The 14,850-nt window shown below is 40.7% G+C and overlaps 1 protein-coding gene across 5 annotated transcripts in view; it reads left to right on the top strand.

Annotated features, from left to right (window-relative positions):
• The window catches only part of ltbp1 (latent transforming growth factor beta binding protein 1), a 204,438-nt gene that overhangs the window by 64,277 nt on the left and 125,311 nt on the right, over window positions 1-14,850 (top strand). For 4 of the 5 annotated variants that reach the window (XM_007898450.2, XM_007898451.2, XM_007898449.2 and 1 more), the window contains exon 5: window positions 5,754-5,921. In XM_007898450.2, the coding sequence (XP_007896641.2) occupies window positions 5,754-5,921 (168 nt within the window). Of the gene's footprint in view, window positions 1-5,599; window positions 5,922-14,850 lie in introns of those variants that run through there. The other variant, XM_007898452.2, reaches the window with a different exon arrangement.

Genomic DNA, 14,850 nt, shown 5'->3' with positions numbered 1-14,850 from the left:
ACGGAGAGATAGTCCATACCTGCCTGTCTGTGCCGGATGTGAGATTGCTTCATTGTTTGGACTGGGTATGTTCCTCTACTCAGAAAATAAATAACAATTCCCTCAACAGTAGGGCTGCTTCTTTCTGCTTCCCTGGACCTCTAGATGGGTTAGTTAGGTCCATCAGGTGGAAAAAGTAAAAATGAGATACATTTACCATAGTCTTTAGTTTCAAGAAACATATATGTTTTGCTAAAGATTCCACGGTTAGCCAAAAATTATATCTTGGCTAGACTTGTTTTATCATTTGATATTTCTCGGTGTTAAAAGTCAAACAACAACCAAGTTTACTCAAACAACTGTAGACGTGTGTGTGGTGGTGGGGTGGGGGAATGGGATTGTATAGTTCTGATGTGATTGAATGAAATGTCTAAGAATATAAGTGATGAGACTAGGGGCCTCCCTGGCGATCGAATAACATAAACAGTCAGTGAAAAGTTGAAAAGACTCATAAGTGAAATTTGAATTAAAAAGCAGCAGCATTGAGAGAGGATTTACATAGATTTATATAGATTGTACAGCATGGAAACAAGCCATTCAGCCCATGTCAGTGTTTATACTCCACAATAGTCTCCCCCTAGTACTTACTTCCTCCCATATCCCTCGATTCCCTTCTCCCAATATTTGGTTTCCTCTCAAATACATCTACACTATCTGCTTCAAGCACTGCTTCAGGTAGCGGGTTCCACAATCTCACTGCCCTCTGTGTGAAGTAATTCCTCCTAAATTCTCTCTTGGTTCCATCGTATGTCATGGAGCTGGTGAAAGGTTTGAACCCTCGAACTGAATGGTAGATTATTCGAAATGTAAATGTTCAGAAAACAATTAATTCCGCATTTCTGAATTGCAAATTCCAGACCTGACACTGCTGCCAGTACTTACTTAATTGCTCCTCAATCCGGGAAACGCAAATAAATCTCAGTTTGGTATGTTTCTTTCAATCAATGCAGCAACATTTTTTGAAGTACAATTTAGCCATGGAGCTTAAACTTTTCACTAGCTCTGTGACAATGAGCAGCTTTTGCCATTGGGTCCTGCAACAGCTTATATTATTCAAGCTAATTTTCTGTTATGGAGATTTTCCCAAAAATGAAGGGAGTTTAAAGCATATTTTCAGGCCTATAAGAACTCAAGAGTCTTTACAGTAGGAAAATACACTGGTTCAGTGTCCCTTTTTGATAGTGCTTGTCGGGGCTTTGGCACGTTCCCCTAGCTTGAAAGGTGCTATATAAGCATAAATTGTATTGTATTGATAAGTCTCAACTCCACCTGCTCATCTTCTAACTGTATCCCTCAACACCTTTTACCAGACACACATCCAAGTTGCTTCTTGAACTGCTTTATTCTGTCTCCTTCCACGGTTTCCCTTGGTAACTTTTTCCACAAGCCTTTGCNAAAAAAAATCCCTGATGCCTGACTTCCTTCATAATCTTTATTCGTAAATTTCGAAAACATCATATTTAATTTAATTTATCATATAATACTTCACAATTTAAATCCAAAAATGTATTGGAAAATATTTCTAATTTTGTTATTTTTATTNAAAAAACACAAAGCAATACTCAGTCGATATTCATGAGAAGGCTTTTCCTGACACTGGTACCCTTACCCTTATGTATGGTGCTTACATGCCATACAAGCCCCTACCCCTCCTATTCCCTTCACTTAACCCTCCCTATTCTCACACAGTTTGCAGTTACTTACCGAACATTATCTTTCCTCACATTCAACTTTACACTTATTTTTTGAAACACACACAGTAAGCCTGAGCTTGAAGTATCTGACCAGAGGTTGTGTCTCTCTTAACTGCCCACTGACACTGTGTAAAGTGACTGCGATCCTGTTTCATAGCATATGCTTCTTGTCGGATCTTGTTGCTTAGTCCAGGCTCTGCGCCATTAACAGCAAACGATCAGGCCCCCCTGTGTAATTCACAATCATCAAATCATCCCATCGGGCTAGACCGTAACTCTGATGGAACTTGGTAGTAATTTCATTTGAAGCCATATCGATTTGGTACAATTTTAACCATTTTCTGCAGCGAATTAGCAATTTGCACGGAGATTTGTGAATTGAATCACTCAATGTTTGGAGCTACAAGTTGTACCATTGGTAGCCAGAAAAAAGTGGCAGTGGACTGTTTGAGCTGTTTCATGTGTCATAAGCAATAGAAAGTGAGGTGTTCAGCGCTGTCATATGGAGCTTGTTTTTCTTTAATTAATTTCACAGAATGTTTTTATTATTCTGTGCCCAGAGCGGATTTCAATCTGATCATTTTTTAATCTTTTACATTTTCCTCAATCAAACTGGAAGAAATATATCCTGTGCACATATTTCTGTCTGGATAGATGGCTTTTGTTTCTCGAGGGCTGAGGTTGAGAAATGGCATAGAGATGAAAGATTTAAGCCAAGGTGCACTGCACGCTGAGTGAAAGCTAACACCCCCATTCCATCTGATCCTGCCCCTTGTACATCCCAGTGTAAATGTACGGCCTCCATGCTGTAAACCAACACATTAAGGAATCCCATTAAGAGATAGGTTTAAGATAGTAGTAGTGAAATTGTAGCAAATGAGCAAATAGGGAGGTCAGGAGAAATGTTTACCGTACAGAGTTGATAGGACATGGAATGCCCTGCTGGGAGGGTAGGTGGAGGCAGAATCCATCTTCGCTTTCAAAAGTGAACGAAACATATATCCAAAGGGGAGTAAGCTGCAGAGGCATGGGGAATAGGCAGTTAAATGGAACTAAAATAATTGCTCTTTAAAGAGTCAGCATAGACAGGATGGCCGAATGGCCTTTTTCTGTGCTGTAAAATTCTATGGTACTGCAAACTAGATGCAAATGTTAACCTTGATGCAATCCATTCTGTACAGATGAATTTCAAGATGAATATTTGAATTCAAATCCCTACAACAATCACAAACAAGAACCTCACTGGTTCCTATGAATGTGAAAGAGATGGGAGGATATGTCCGTTTGACAAAATCTTAAGCACCATTTTCACTAGGTTTACAGCAATGCTGCAAAATCCCTTGCGTGCAAAATCCCTGCCCTCCACCCTCTCCGATCCCGACCCCCAGCTCAGGTCCGAAACACTGATTGTCCCGTGCCTTCGGACGTCCTCCCGATGTGAAAGGTGCTATACAAATGTAATGTTGTTGTGTTTGAGGGCATTCTGCCATTGTCTTGGAGGACAACTGACTGGGTTAGCAACAAGAAATGGTACCAGTGCCACAGTGAGTTCCCTCCATTATGAGAAGGGCTTTACTCCGAACAAATATTATTTTGTGACAAGAGATAACCATTACAATTGAAGAAATAACCTCAAAACTACACCTCAAAAGTCTACCCAGCAGCAGAAGACCTTTAAAGCATAAATGTTTCCCCTCTAGGAAGCACAGATAGTGATGTTAAAGTGTACCATGCTCAAAAACAGTAACCCTCTAGGCCCAAGTCCTGAACTCAACCAATTAAGCTACGTGGGATGTTAGTATAACACTGGAGTGCTGCCATCTCCCATAATGCGAGAGGAATACCTATTATTTTGCAAAAATGTCTCTCATCCAGAAATGATGGGGTATAAGTATATGATAGACAGTAACAGCTCTAAAAGGAAGTTTAGAAAGAACTTCTTTAAACACAGGATAATGAGAATGTGGAACTCATCGCTGGAAGCAGAAAGCATCATCATACCTAAGAGGATACCTATGATGCATACATGAGGGAGAAGGTAATAGAGGGGTATAAAGAGGGGTGGAGGCTCATGTGGTGTAGAAACACCAGCATGGTCTAGTTAGGCCAAATGCTCTGTTTCCATGTTGTTATGTTCTATGTAATTCTATGTAATTTTCAGTTGCCTCCAAGCATCAAAACCCAGCAGGTGGGAGAATGGTTTGAAGACCTCATTTTATTCAGTGTTTCAAACTGCTAGTTAAACTTACAATCTAAAGCCACTTTCCCAAGTCACACTTCAGCCTCTTTCAGACTTTTGGGATTTGCTATTAGGTTGTTTTACAAATCTCACAAATCCTTCACCGGATGCAGGGATAATGCAAAGAACTTTGTAAATTATACCCAGTGTATAGGTGTAACGTTTGATTTAATGAAACATTTATGGGAAACCACTTCATTCAGAGAAAACATAAAAGGGAGTTGTGGACTTAAACCCAGTCGGAACTGGGTCTAGTCTAGTTGAACTTGATTCTTTTAGGAACTGTTACCTGGATTTACTTGGGAGGTGCTCTGAATGCAATGGTGGAAGGGATGTTTTAGTAACATTCTGCGCTATGCAATCCCAAATTATTTAATTCCTTTGTTCCGTCTGACACCATTGATACATTTGGTTATTTGGTCTGGAGAACAACCGTAGGTTTAAAGTTTGGATTTTTGAGGTGAAATTTGGAGTACTTTGAGGTCTCCCACTCATGTCAAATGCAGCACAGATTCCGCCAACCTTCGAAGTATAGGAAGTGGTCGAGGTCTGGATGCTGGACTCATTTAAAAATGCAGCTCAATGTTATAATGGGAGCAAGGCAGAATGGGTCTTATGCAAGGATGAGATCAATTGCGCTGAAGGGCCTACTTCATCCAAACCAATCTTGTGATCTTCTGAGTACCTGTGGTGCATCACCATGAAGCTTTGCTTTTCCACATCAACCATCCTTAAGTACTTTATTTGAAAGTGTCTGACTGATCTGTGGCATTCAGTGCTGAATTATGGGCAGTCAATCTATGCCAAGAGAGGGACTTCCAGCACATCTGCCTGGACTGGCTTTGAAGACAAATTCCAGATGTGAATGGGCAGCTTTGTAGTGTATTTCACCACCTGGCCCATTAAAGCCAGTCCGGGGGGGAGGGAGGGAGGAGGGAGGATAGGGTAAAAAACACAAATTGAAAAAGTTTGTATAAGAGAAGTCACACACCTTTCTCCACCCCCCCACCCCTGAGCCATGTTTTTTTTTGGCTGTTTCCTGGAAGTACTGTGTCTGTCTGGCAAATAATTTACAGCCCTACGTGTGTTTTTTTTATATATATTCTGAAACCTTGTGCTGAATCACCCCGAAAACTTTGCACTCATTTTACTCCTGGCCGTGTGCAATTGACAGCCTCAGCCTGAACGCATAGCTTTGGGAGTCTGGAGGGAGATGTTTTGCCAAGAAGCTGTGAAATGGGCCAAGCAGCTGCATCATGGGGTTTGATAGCTTCAGGCTAGAGTGCCAGATATTTCAGGCTGATGTTTTCAGACGTGTGGCATGCCTAAAATCATCTCCAGGGGTCAGCTCCAAATCACTTAATATCCACGAGAATATGCGGGCAAAACAAAATGTTTATTCGCCCCCCCCTCCCCCAGCCGGGCTTTATCACACTGCCTTTCTGCCCGTCAGGTTTCCTGTACTTAAGCTGTCATGGCCCTTGTCTGAGTCAAAATAAAGTGCAGCTCTGCAATTGCTAATCCTCTTCGTGTGCTTTGACTTTGAAAGTTGGTTTGGAGTGCATCCCGGAGTTCTGTTTGCTGAGTTTTCCTCTCCCGTTTCACAGACGTGCCTGGCTAGCGGCTAGCAAGGAGCAGTTACCATAATATTGTTTCTCTTGTAAGAGTGCTCTGTCTCTCTTTCTGTCTCTCCCTCCTTTTTTTTTGTGCGCGAGTGAAATCGATGGATATCAGGCTGATCTGTTTGTTTTCCTTCCTCTCCGCGGCTCCTTTCGCGACAGTGGGGAACAACACTGGCCGCATCAAGGTGGTCTTCACGCCCACCATCTGCAAGGTAACCTGCACCAAGGGCAAGTGCCACAACAGCTGTGAGCAAGGCAACACCACAACCCTGATCAGTGAGAATGGCCACGCCGCAGACACTCTGACAGCACAGAACTTCCGTGTGGGTAAGTAACATTGACCAGGGCTGCAGCTCTACCAAACACTGTGCACTAGCCTGGGATACAGCCACAAACCATGCACTGGGCGACTGAGAAGAGACTTTAGGATCAAAGAGGAGGTGGTGGGGGGGGCAGGTCATTCCCCACTTATTTGCAATCCCTTTCTCTTTTTTTTAAACTTTTCGCTCAACCTCTACCAAACTTAACAAAAGTTACAAGCGAAAAGTGAGAAGGTTTTACTTTTTTTTTAAACTTCCAATGCAGGCAGTCTTTGTTAATTAAATTAAAATTAAAATCGAATGATTATCATTTGTTTCCCCCCTCCCCCACCCCCCCAAGCCAGGCTTTGGCTTCTTCAAGTTCGTTTTTTATTAAACCGTTGCCTCTGCCATCGGTGGTTTATTTTCCGCAGAGCTGGCCTCGTTTTGTTTTGGGACAAACGCTGCCGACTTCTTTTTATTTCCGTGAGCTAAAATGTGGAATTAAACAACAGTGGCAAGTTGCTGGTGCAGCTGGTTTGTGAATCTTAATTGTCTGAGACTCTTGAGAGGCTTTCTCAACCTGTGTAAGTGTAATTACCTCCAGAGCTGATTTATGGCAACACTCCCATCTGGCTCCAAAAGCGTTGTCTTTATCGATTGTTCCATTTAGTCCAACACTGGAGGCAGCATCAACAATCTGAATCGGTAGCTGGTTAAATCTCTCTTGCTCTCACTCCCCCCCACCCCCCCCCCCTTTCATTTATGTTGGTACCATTAACGTCTGCTCAATTGAATTGGTTCGGATGGCTTCTTGAGTCTTGAGAGCAAAACTCCAAGAGCAAAAATGAATCTCCTCTGAAAGGAGGAAGCACCGGAGGGATTAATCTAGCAAGGTTTTCACTACATCTACAGTGCGATTTCACCTTACATAGAGTAGCAACAAAACCTTTCTGAAATCGGCCTAAGTTGGAACCATCCCAGTCATCCACAATGTACATGTGCAATTTATAATGGGACAGCAACATGCTATCGCGAGCCTACTTACGCAAAGAATTTCTTTCATTTCTGATTATTCTCTTTGTTTTTTTTCTCGTTCGGCTACAAAATACAGTTGCTCCTTGTACTATTTTACTACAATACAGTAAATCCTGTGAAGCGCTTAGAGACGGCCTCCTGCCGTGAAAGGTGCTAATCTCAAAAGTAAGAATTATCATGAGATTATTGTTTTGATTGTTTATTATTTATGATAGTACAGGAGTAGACAGTGCTCACTGGCATGAATTGTCATCATTGCATATACAGTTCTGTACCCAGTGATCCACATTGTCCTTGTCAAATGCTTTGCCACTTGTTAGTGCACACTTCAGGATAGGGGCAATGTGTTAATAATGGTGGTCCTGAAGGCAGGGTGAGCAGCAGTGAATGAGGGTGACCCTGCAGGGTGTGTTGGCTCAGGATAACACTGTGCTGCTTATCCCTATAGTGTTGTCACTGTACAGACTGCGGGTGTATGGGAGATTGTGGCAATGTAGGCATTAAGGAAAGGGCAAGGTACTTGTCCAGTCTTAAGCAGAACATTGTTCTCTCTGACTTTGATAAATTTAAAACTTTATTTATCTATGCACCTACTCACCTACATACCTGCCCACCTACATATACGAATCCCTGCACGCATGCACCCTCACCAATGCTCTCCCAGTGTCCTGGGCTTCATTCCTCAAAATAAAATTGGTCATTCATTTTATGGGACACTGCTGTGTGCAAAATGGGCATCCGTGTCTCTCTACAAGATACAGTCACTAAACTTCACAGTCAGTCCGGTGAAGTGTTTTGATCCACAGAGAATCTTTTCAAGGGAAGAGAGTCTGTTGAGAAATGAATAAACAAACTAGTCTGAAAGAGAGAGAGAGACCCTGGAATGGCCTCCTGGACAAAACCTGGAGATAAATTGTTCATTACATTTGTTTTTTTATACATAAAACAAATCTATGTGCAGAGCATACTGGTAAAGAGTTCAAATGAGATCGTTTGGCTGAATTTTCTGTTTTTATAAAAGAGATTGTTGGCCTGTTAACATCTCTGATGTTTTCCACACTGGCAATGGGAACATGAGCAACAGCTGTTGCCAGATGTCCACTAGATGTATGCTTAATTTGTCATATCTGCTGGATAGTCACTACAAGACAGAAAAAGGACAGAAATAGTTGGAAATGAATTTATCACCAATGGTAACAAGTTTGAACGTGCGCAGAGCAATTTCCAGACCACAGTCTGTTCTATATATTTACTTTTTGGTAAAGGGTTACGCTCATTAAGGTGAGTAGATGTCAGTGCTGGGAAAAATAAATACTTTTCCATCACTTTTTCAAGCGCTCCCGGGTCATCCATCACACAGGCAAGAATGAAGCTCACTTCACTTTCCCAACAGGTATGCTTGCCTTCAAGATTAAGGATAAGGGGGAAGAGCTGGAAATAATACTGTAGCAGGTTATTAAATGTCTCAACCTTTATTGTCAGCCAACAAAATAAATGTTCTTGATTGAATATTTCTTGATTTATGCCAAACAAAACACACAGTCATTACACTTTACAATATATCCCGTGAAGCGCTTCAAGATGTACTATATGAGATGAAAGAATTATTATTATTAGTGTAGTATAGTGACTGGGTATTTGTAGGCAAACAAACGGGATTAATGAAGAAAGACTAAGAGAAAATGAGTAACAGTAACAAAGACAAGATGGCCTGAATGACCTCCATCTTTGCTGAAAATATCCATGTTATTTTCAGGGGGAAAACCATTCTCCATCACAGGTGCCTGGTCAGCTGTGTGAAGCACTTAGAAATGTCCTCCTCACATGAAAGGCACCATATTAATTGTATTGTATGATGTATTGATTACGGACAGTTTTATACTATGCATTCATGCCCACCAGAAGACACCTTGATTTATTTGGTGATGAGAAAGAATATAAAAGGATAAGGGGAAAGAGTAGGAAATTAGTTTTTGAGCAGTTAACTTCAGTGGATGAGGCAATACCAGTTTAGACTTGATGGGCTGAATGACCTCCTTCTGTGCTGTAATTTCTGCAATTTCCTATAAAAGCTGTTAGAGGTAAATGACTTCTGTCTCCCTATTGTAGACAAAGTTGTTTCCTCCCCTTCTCCCCCGGAGAGAACTATACCATCCAGTTCCCAAACAAAATGAATAGAATTTGAAGGAGTGTAAATTGGGAACATTTTATTTAATCTGTATATTGAATTACTTTTTGGGAACGTGGGATAAGGAAAAGAACCCTCTGGAAAATGTAACCAAAGAGACCAGTTTGCAATTGGATTACATTTCTAATTCCCCAGTCAGTAATATTACTTATCCCACGTGGGTGTGTGGTAATTCAATAAATACTATTATATCTGCTAATGTTCACAGAGGATGTGATCCCATCAATAGAAAATGATCCAGTGGGTCTCAGCCCACACGTGTGGTAAATTAATACCAATTTATCCACTGTGACCAGTTTCTGCATCTGGCCAGAGGTCCTAAAATAGCTTACAGATGTGGCCTCACAACTTGGGTAAGTGTGAAAATGGTCACTCGTGCTGCAAGACTGACTCAGTGCAGACCACAACCACAACTCTCGAGGGAGCTTTCATATTTAATATCTGTCAATTTGTGCAGAGATGATTCACAGATCAAAGCCACTTTGTTTGGAGATACAGGAGTGAAAATTCGGACATGCAATGTGATTGTCAACAACAACTTGCATATATGTACTGCCTTTTATGTATAATAATAATCATTGTGTTTGGTATAAAAGGATTATTATTATAAGCTCCTTCCATGTCAGGAGGATGTCTCAAAGTGCTTTGCAGGATTTACTGTTAAAGTGTAGTGACAGCATTTTAGAAGGGATCATCTACAAAATTAATGTCAAGAAGATCTTCAGAGAGGATCGTGGAGGAGAGAAATGAGAATTTAAAGTTGTTAATCAAAGACACAGTCAGAGAGATTTAGGGAAGAATTAGGTTAAAGGTGTATTTGAGAATTTGCCAAATTCTGGATGATCTGAAATGCTACAAAGAAATAGAGTAAATCTGGACACAAATGGGATTTCTCCCCATTAGTTATTTAGGAGAGTTTTGAAGACAGGGGGAGTAAGAGAAAGACAAAGAGAGTTTGGGACAGAGTAGGGCAGGAGCTTTATTCACTGACGACTCGACCAGCAATTGTGGGAGTGAGGGATGAGCAGAGAGCCCAGAGCTGGAAAAGTGGGGAGCACAGGTGTCAAAATACATCTTGAGGAGATAGTATAGGATTGGAAGGATGATATTGTGAAGAGAAGCTTTTTAAGTCAGTCTGTCGGCATACTGGTGGCTTGTGGAGCCTGGTGATAATAATATTAACCCTTGCGTTTGATATAGTGCTTTTCACGTCTTTTAGCCGTCTCAAAGCCCTACACAGAACATACTGTAAAGTGAATTGACCATATATTTGTGGGTAAAATGTTAATGGGTGCACAGCCTAGGTTGGGAAATGATAAGAGCTCCAGAGTTTTGGATGAGTCGGAGCTCAAGAATCCATCTAGGAGGGCCACCATAGAACTTGTAGGAGAAAGCCAGTCTGAGTATACGATGCTTCTGATTATCTGATACAATTTACATTTATTTAGTGCTTTCACATTGGGAGGATGTCCCAAACGCCTGGCAATTCTGGCTATGTACCCAAGCTGAGGGGTGGCAGATGAAGGGGGTGAGGAGGAGAAAGATGACCAAAAGGGTGGTCAAATGGTACGTTTTGAGATGAACCTTGAAAGAGCAGAAGGGGGGAGCAAGTTGGAAGGACCTGAGAATGGAGTTCCAGAGAGTGGGCGCCAAGTGGCTGAAAGCCCGCCCACTGATAGTGGGGTAGATAGAGTGGGGGATGTGGAGTAGGCCAGTGTCTGCCAAAGGAAGGGAGTGGCTGTGTTGGTATGGATGAAGGAGGTGATTACTAATATCCTAAAAATTCACCTCACATATTTCACATTTCCTATTCTGGGTGCGGTTAGTGACTGCCAGGTGGAGATCTTGTACAGGGTTTGGAATCAAATTATTTCCTTCTATAAAACCTCCCTCGTTAAGCACATGCTGGCCCCAAATTGTGTGTCAACCTGGCTCAGTTTGCAGCACCCTTGCCTCTGAGTTGGAAAGTTATGGTTTCAAGCTCTACATTAGAACTTTAAATCCAAATAGTCTAAGCTGATATTCCAATTCAGTGCTGACATTTTGCTGTGCGGTTGGAGATGCTGTCATTTGGATGAGATGTTAAAGATCCCATATCACTAGTCATGAAGAGAAGGGAGTTTCTACCACTGTCCTGGCCAACAGTTCCCTAAATAATATTGATTATTCACTTCATGACTGTTTGTGAGACATTGCTGTGTGCAAATTGGCTGCCACATTCACCTGCAAAATATAGTCGCTGCACTTTACAGTGAAGCAGTTTGAGATGTTCTCCAAACTTGAAAAGCCTTATATCAAATGTAAGGATGATTACATTATTATTATTAATAACTTTGTATTGTTTGGGGGTCCCAAATATAAGACGAAAGGCTGCTGCAGCTTTATGCTGTTACACAAAGCCAATCTGTACAGCTGGAAAAGTCTAACAGCAGCCCAGCTCCCACAGATGGTCTGATGAGCTCCTGGAGGCAGGCAGCCTGGAAAGAATTATGTGCTGGTTGCAAAGAAAATTCTATTTTATTATGAGTGTAACTTTGCTGGTATCCCCTTTCCTTATTTCAGGATTCATGAACATCTTTTTCTAATTTTTTTATATTTTCCAATTTGCATTTCACCAGCCTATCTGATCCCCAATCATTTTATTCCTTCACTTGTTTGTTTACCTCAACTGTTTCCCTACCATTTACTGCCACTTTCACCTACAAATACACAGTCATTCACTGCACAGGAAAATCCTGTGAGGCACTTTGAGAAGTCATCCTGATGTGAAAGGCACTATACCAAAAGCAAGGATTATTATTAATAATTCTGAAAAATCAATGTACAAATATTTCTTAGCCTTCACCAACTTTCTCTTCTAATTTTCGTTCCACTCCACCTCTCCTGAAGGTGTTTGACCTGGCTCCACGAGCATTGTTGGTCTTCTAGTTCATCACACATATTGTCATTCTTAATATGTGATCCTTGACAGTGAGTGTTAGGAGGCTATTTCACGAAAGGGTCATCACAGCCAAGCAAGTAGTAATGTGATAAGGAGGTTTCCTAAAAATGCAAATTTCTTCCTGACTGCCGTCCACTAAATTTTACTGGAAGGTGCATGTGTGTGGACTCTGTATTGGGACAGAATTGGGCTTGTGGAGTACTGTAGTTCAGTGGTTAGAGCAGTTGCTTTGCAAGTGAGAGCCCTGAGTTCGATTCCCGGCAGGGCGAAACCTTGGGCAAGTTTCCTTACTCCACACGCCTGATAATAGTCCCTCAAGNAAAAAACACAATATTAAATTGGTCAATTTCAATCCACGACTGTTTGTGGGACACTGCTGTGCGCAATTGGCTGCCGCATTTCACCCACAAATATATACAGTCAATTCACTTTACAGTCTATTCTGTGAAGCGCTTTGAGATGTCTAGAAGACGTGAAAAACGCTATATCAAATGCAAGGAGTATTATTATTGTTGAATAATCTGCTGTCTAAGTTTACACTTCAATAACAGACACTTGGGTAAGATATCAAACCGCTGTGGCATCTGTCAGACTAAACCCCAGCACGAGGCACCAACTTCAGAAGGAGGGATGGAGAAATGTGGTGGGGTGAATCAAAAAGCATCGTGGCCTCTTTCTGGCTGAATAGGCAATAATTGTAAACTGCTTTGCCCTTTGAAAACCTAATGCACAAAGGAGTCTGCGTTTTATGTGAGGAGTTGAATTGATCATGTTCTGCTCACATGTATCTTTGGCCAGCTCTACTTGGATTAGCAATTTGTCTTTCCGCCCTTGCTTTGCTTCACGTAGTGAGTGGTACTTTACTCTTCAATAAAGAGAGAAGAAACCACCAATCGAAAATGTTCCACCGATGTTATATTTTTTATATAAAATATCCTGTTCCAGTTGGAAGCCAAGAGTAAAGACAACACAAGTTACACTGTCTGCTCATAGGATGGTCTCCGGGCACTAACTAACCAGCTGAAAAACAAAGAAGTGTAAAAGGGGATGTTCTGCTGAGTGAGAGAAAGAATAAAACGTTTAAGTTATATATTGTGAGTTATGAACTGGGCGGGTGAGCGAGTGAGCAAAGAATAGAAGTGACGAGTGGAAACAGGACAAGTGGGAGTAGATGGAGCAGTAGCATGGCACATGGGGAATATACAGTGACAAAGCTCAACAAGTCAGTGTTCAGCAGATCTTTTAATGGTGTTTATTACCAACAAAAAAAAGACACTTCTCCCCCATTGCAATAAGGGTTCTCGGGAACCAAGCGTTTGGCCTACTCTGTATTTAAGTCACGTGCCAAAATAATGTTGTATTAATGTGGCGTAATCTGTATCCCGAAGGGGAGAATAAATCAATAGGCTTATAACCAAGTTTATGCATTAACAACGAGATATATAAAATTAAGGTTGAGAGTTGGAGCACTCTAAAATGTCAGATTAATGGACTATTATTTGTGTAAATGGCTGATGAGGCCAGTTGTTGAAGATTGTATATCATTTTGGGATGCTCTATCAGGATCAAAATGTCCTGGCCAATAATCCTCCAAATAAAATTGGCCATTCACTTCCTGGCCGATTTGTATGTCATTTCTTTGCACAAATTGGCTACTCTGTTCGCCAATAAAATACACAAACACTCCACTTTACAGAAATCACTTTGCGATTCCCTCCCAATGTGAAAGGCACCATTTCAAATGTAAGGATTAATATTACTATTATTAATAAATTGTTGGACAATATCCAGGTTGGGGGTGGGGGCCAAAGTGATCCCTAGATCAGGGGAAAGGTATACAGATCTTAGTTTCTTTTCATTGACAAAAGACTCAATCCAGGTCTCTAAAATGCTGAAAGGCATAGATAATTTGAGTGAGCCATTTAAGAGTTTGTGAATATAGAACTGTAGCACAACATTAGTAATTCTCAAGCAAGAATAGATGTCCAGTGCTGATGTAAGATTAATTTATTTATTCCCAGTGTAGATATGAAGCGGCCTCTTGCATTATAATAAAATCTTGTGTTACCATTATGCTATATTTAGCTTTGAAACAAAATGCTTCCTTAAAAACCATACACCTGAATTTGAGTGGAAATGTGGAGCAGACTCTCATTAATAATTAATGTTGCGTTAATTCTTGCAAGAAACAACTTGATAAATAGCTGGTAAGCAATGGGATTGGGCATCATAGGGTTAAACATAACCAAGGAGAATGAAATATTCCATGGCATTTAATAATAATAATAATTATATGGTAATTTAGAATGTAATTATGTAAAGACCAACTGGTATGAACATCAACCAGCACAAGTGACATAATAAATAACAAAATCACAATAATCTGGGACTCACAAGTACATACAGATAGATCAATAATCTGTAACAAATCAGATATTATGAAGAACCAAATAGATTGTACACAGAGTATTATTGTGGTTATCCCAAGTGATTACAATGTAAAAAATGAGAAACTATAGAAGATCAGGAAATATATTGATCTAGAAATTGAATGGGGATGTACCTCACAGTATAAAGCAGCAAACATAGCTCCTATTATCATTGGTGCAACTGGGACTGTTAAGACTATTCAAAAATGGCTTGACAAAATACCCAGTGAACAAAATATCAAACTATTTTAGGAAGCTTAAACGTACTAAGAAAAGTAACATTCATTCATATGTAACATGGCAATGTTATTTGTCTGGCTGATGCACAACTGAAAAACACTTAGAAATTAACTCTACAGAG

This window comes from Callorhinchus milii, unplaced genomic scaffold (genome assembly GCF_018977255.1).
Source record: "Callorhinchus milii isolate IMCB2004 unplaced genomic scaffold, IMCB_Cmil_1.0 Scaffold3, whole genome shotgun sequence".
Classification (NCBI taxonomy): domain Eukaryota; kingdom Metazoa; phylum Chordata; class Chondrichthyes; order Chimaeriformes; family Callorhinchidae; genus Callorhinchus; species Callorhinchus milii.
The sequence above is the reverse complement of the archived record's forward strand: the minus strand, read 5'-3'. Positions and strand labels throughout refer to the sequence as shown.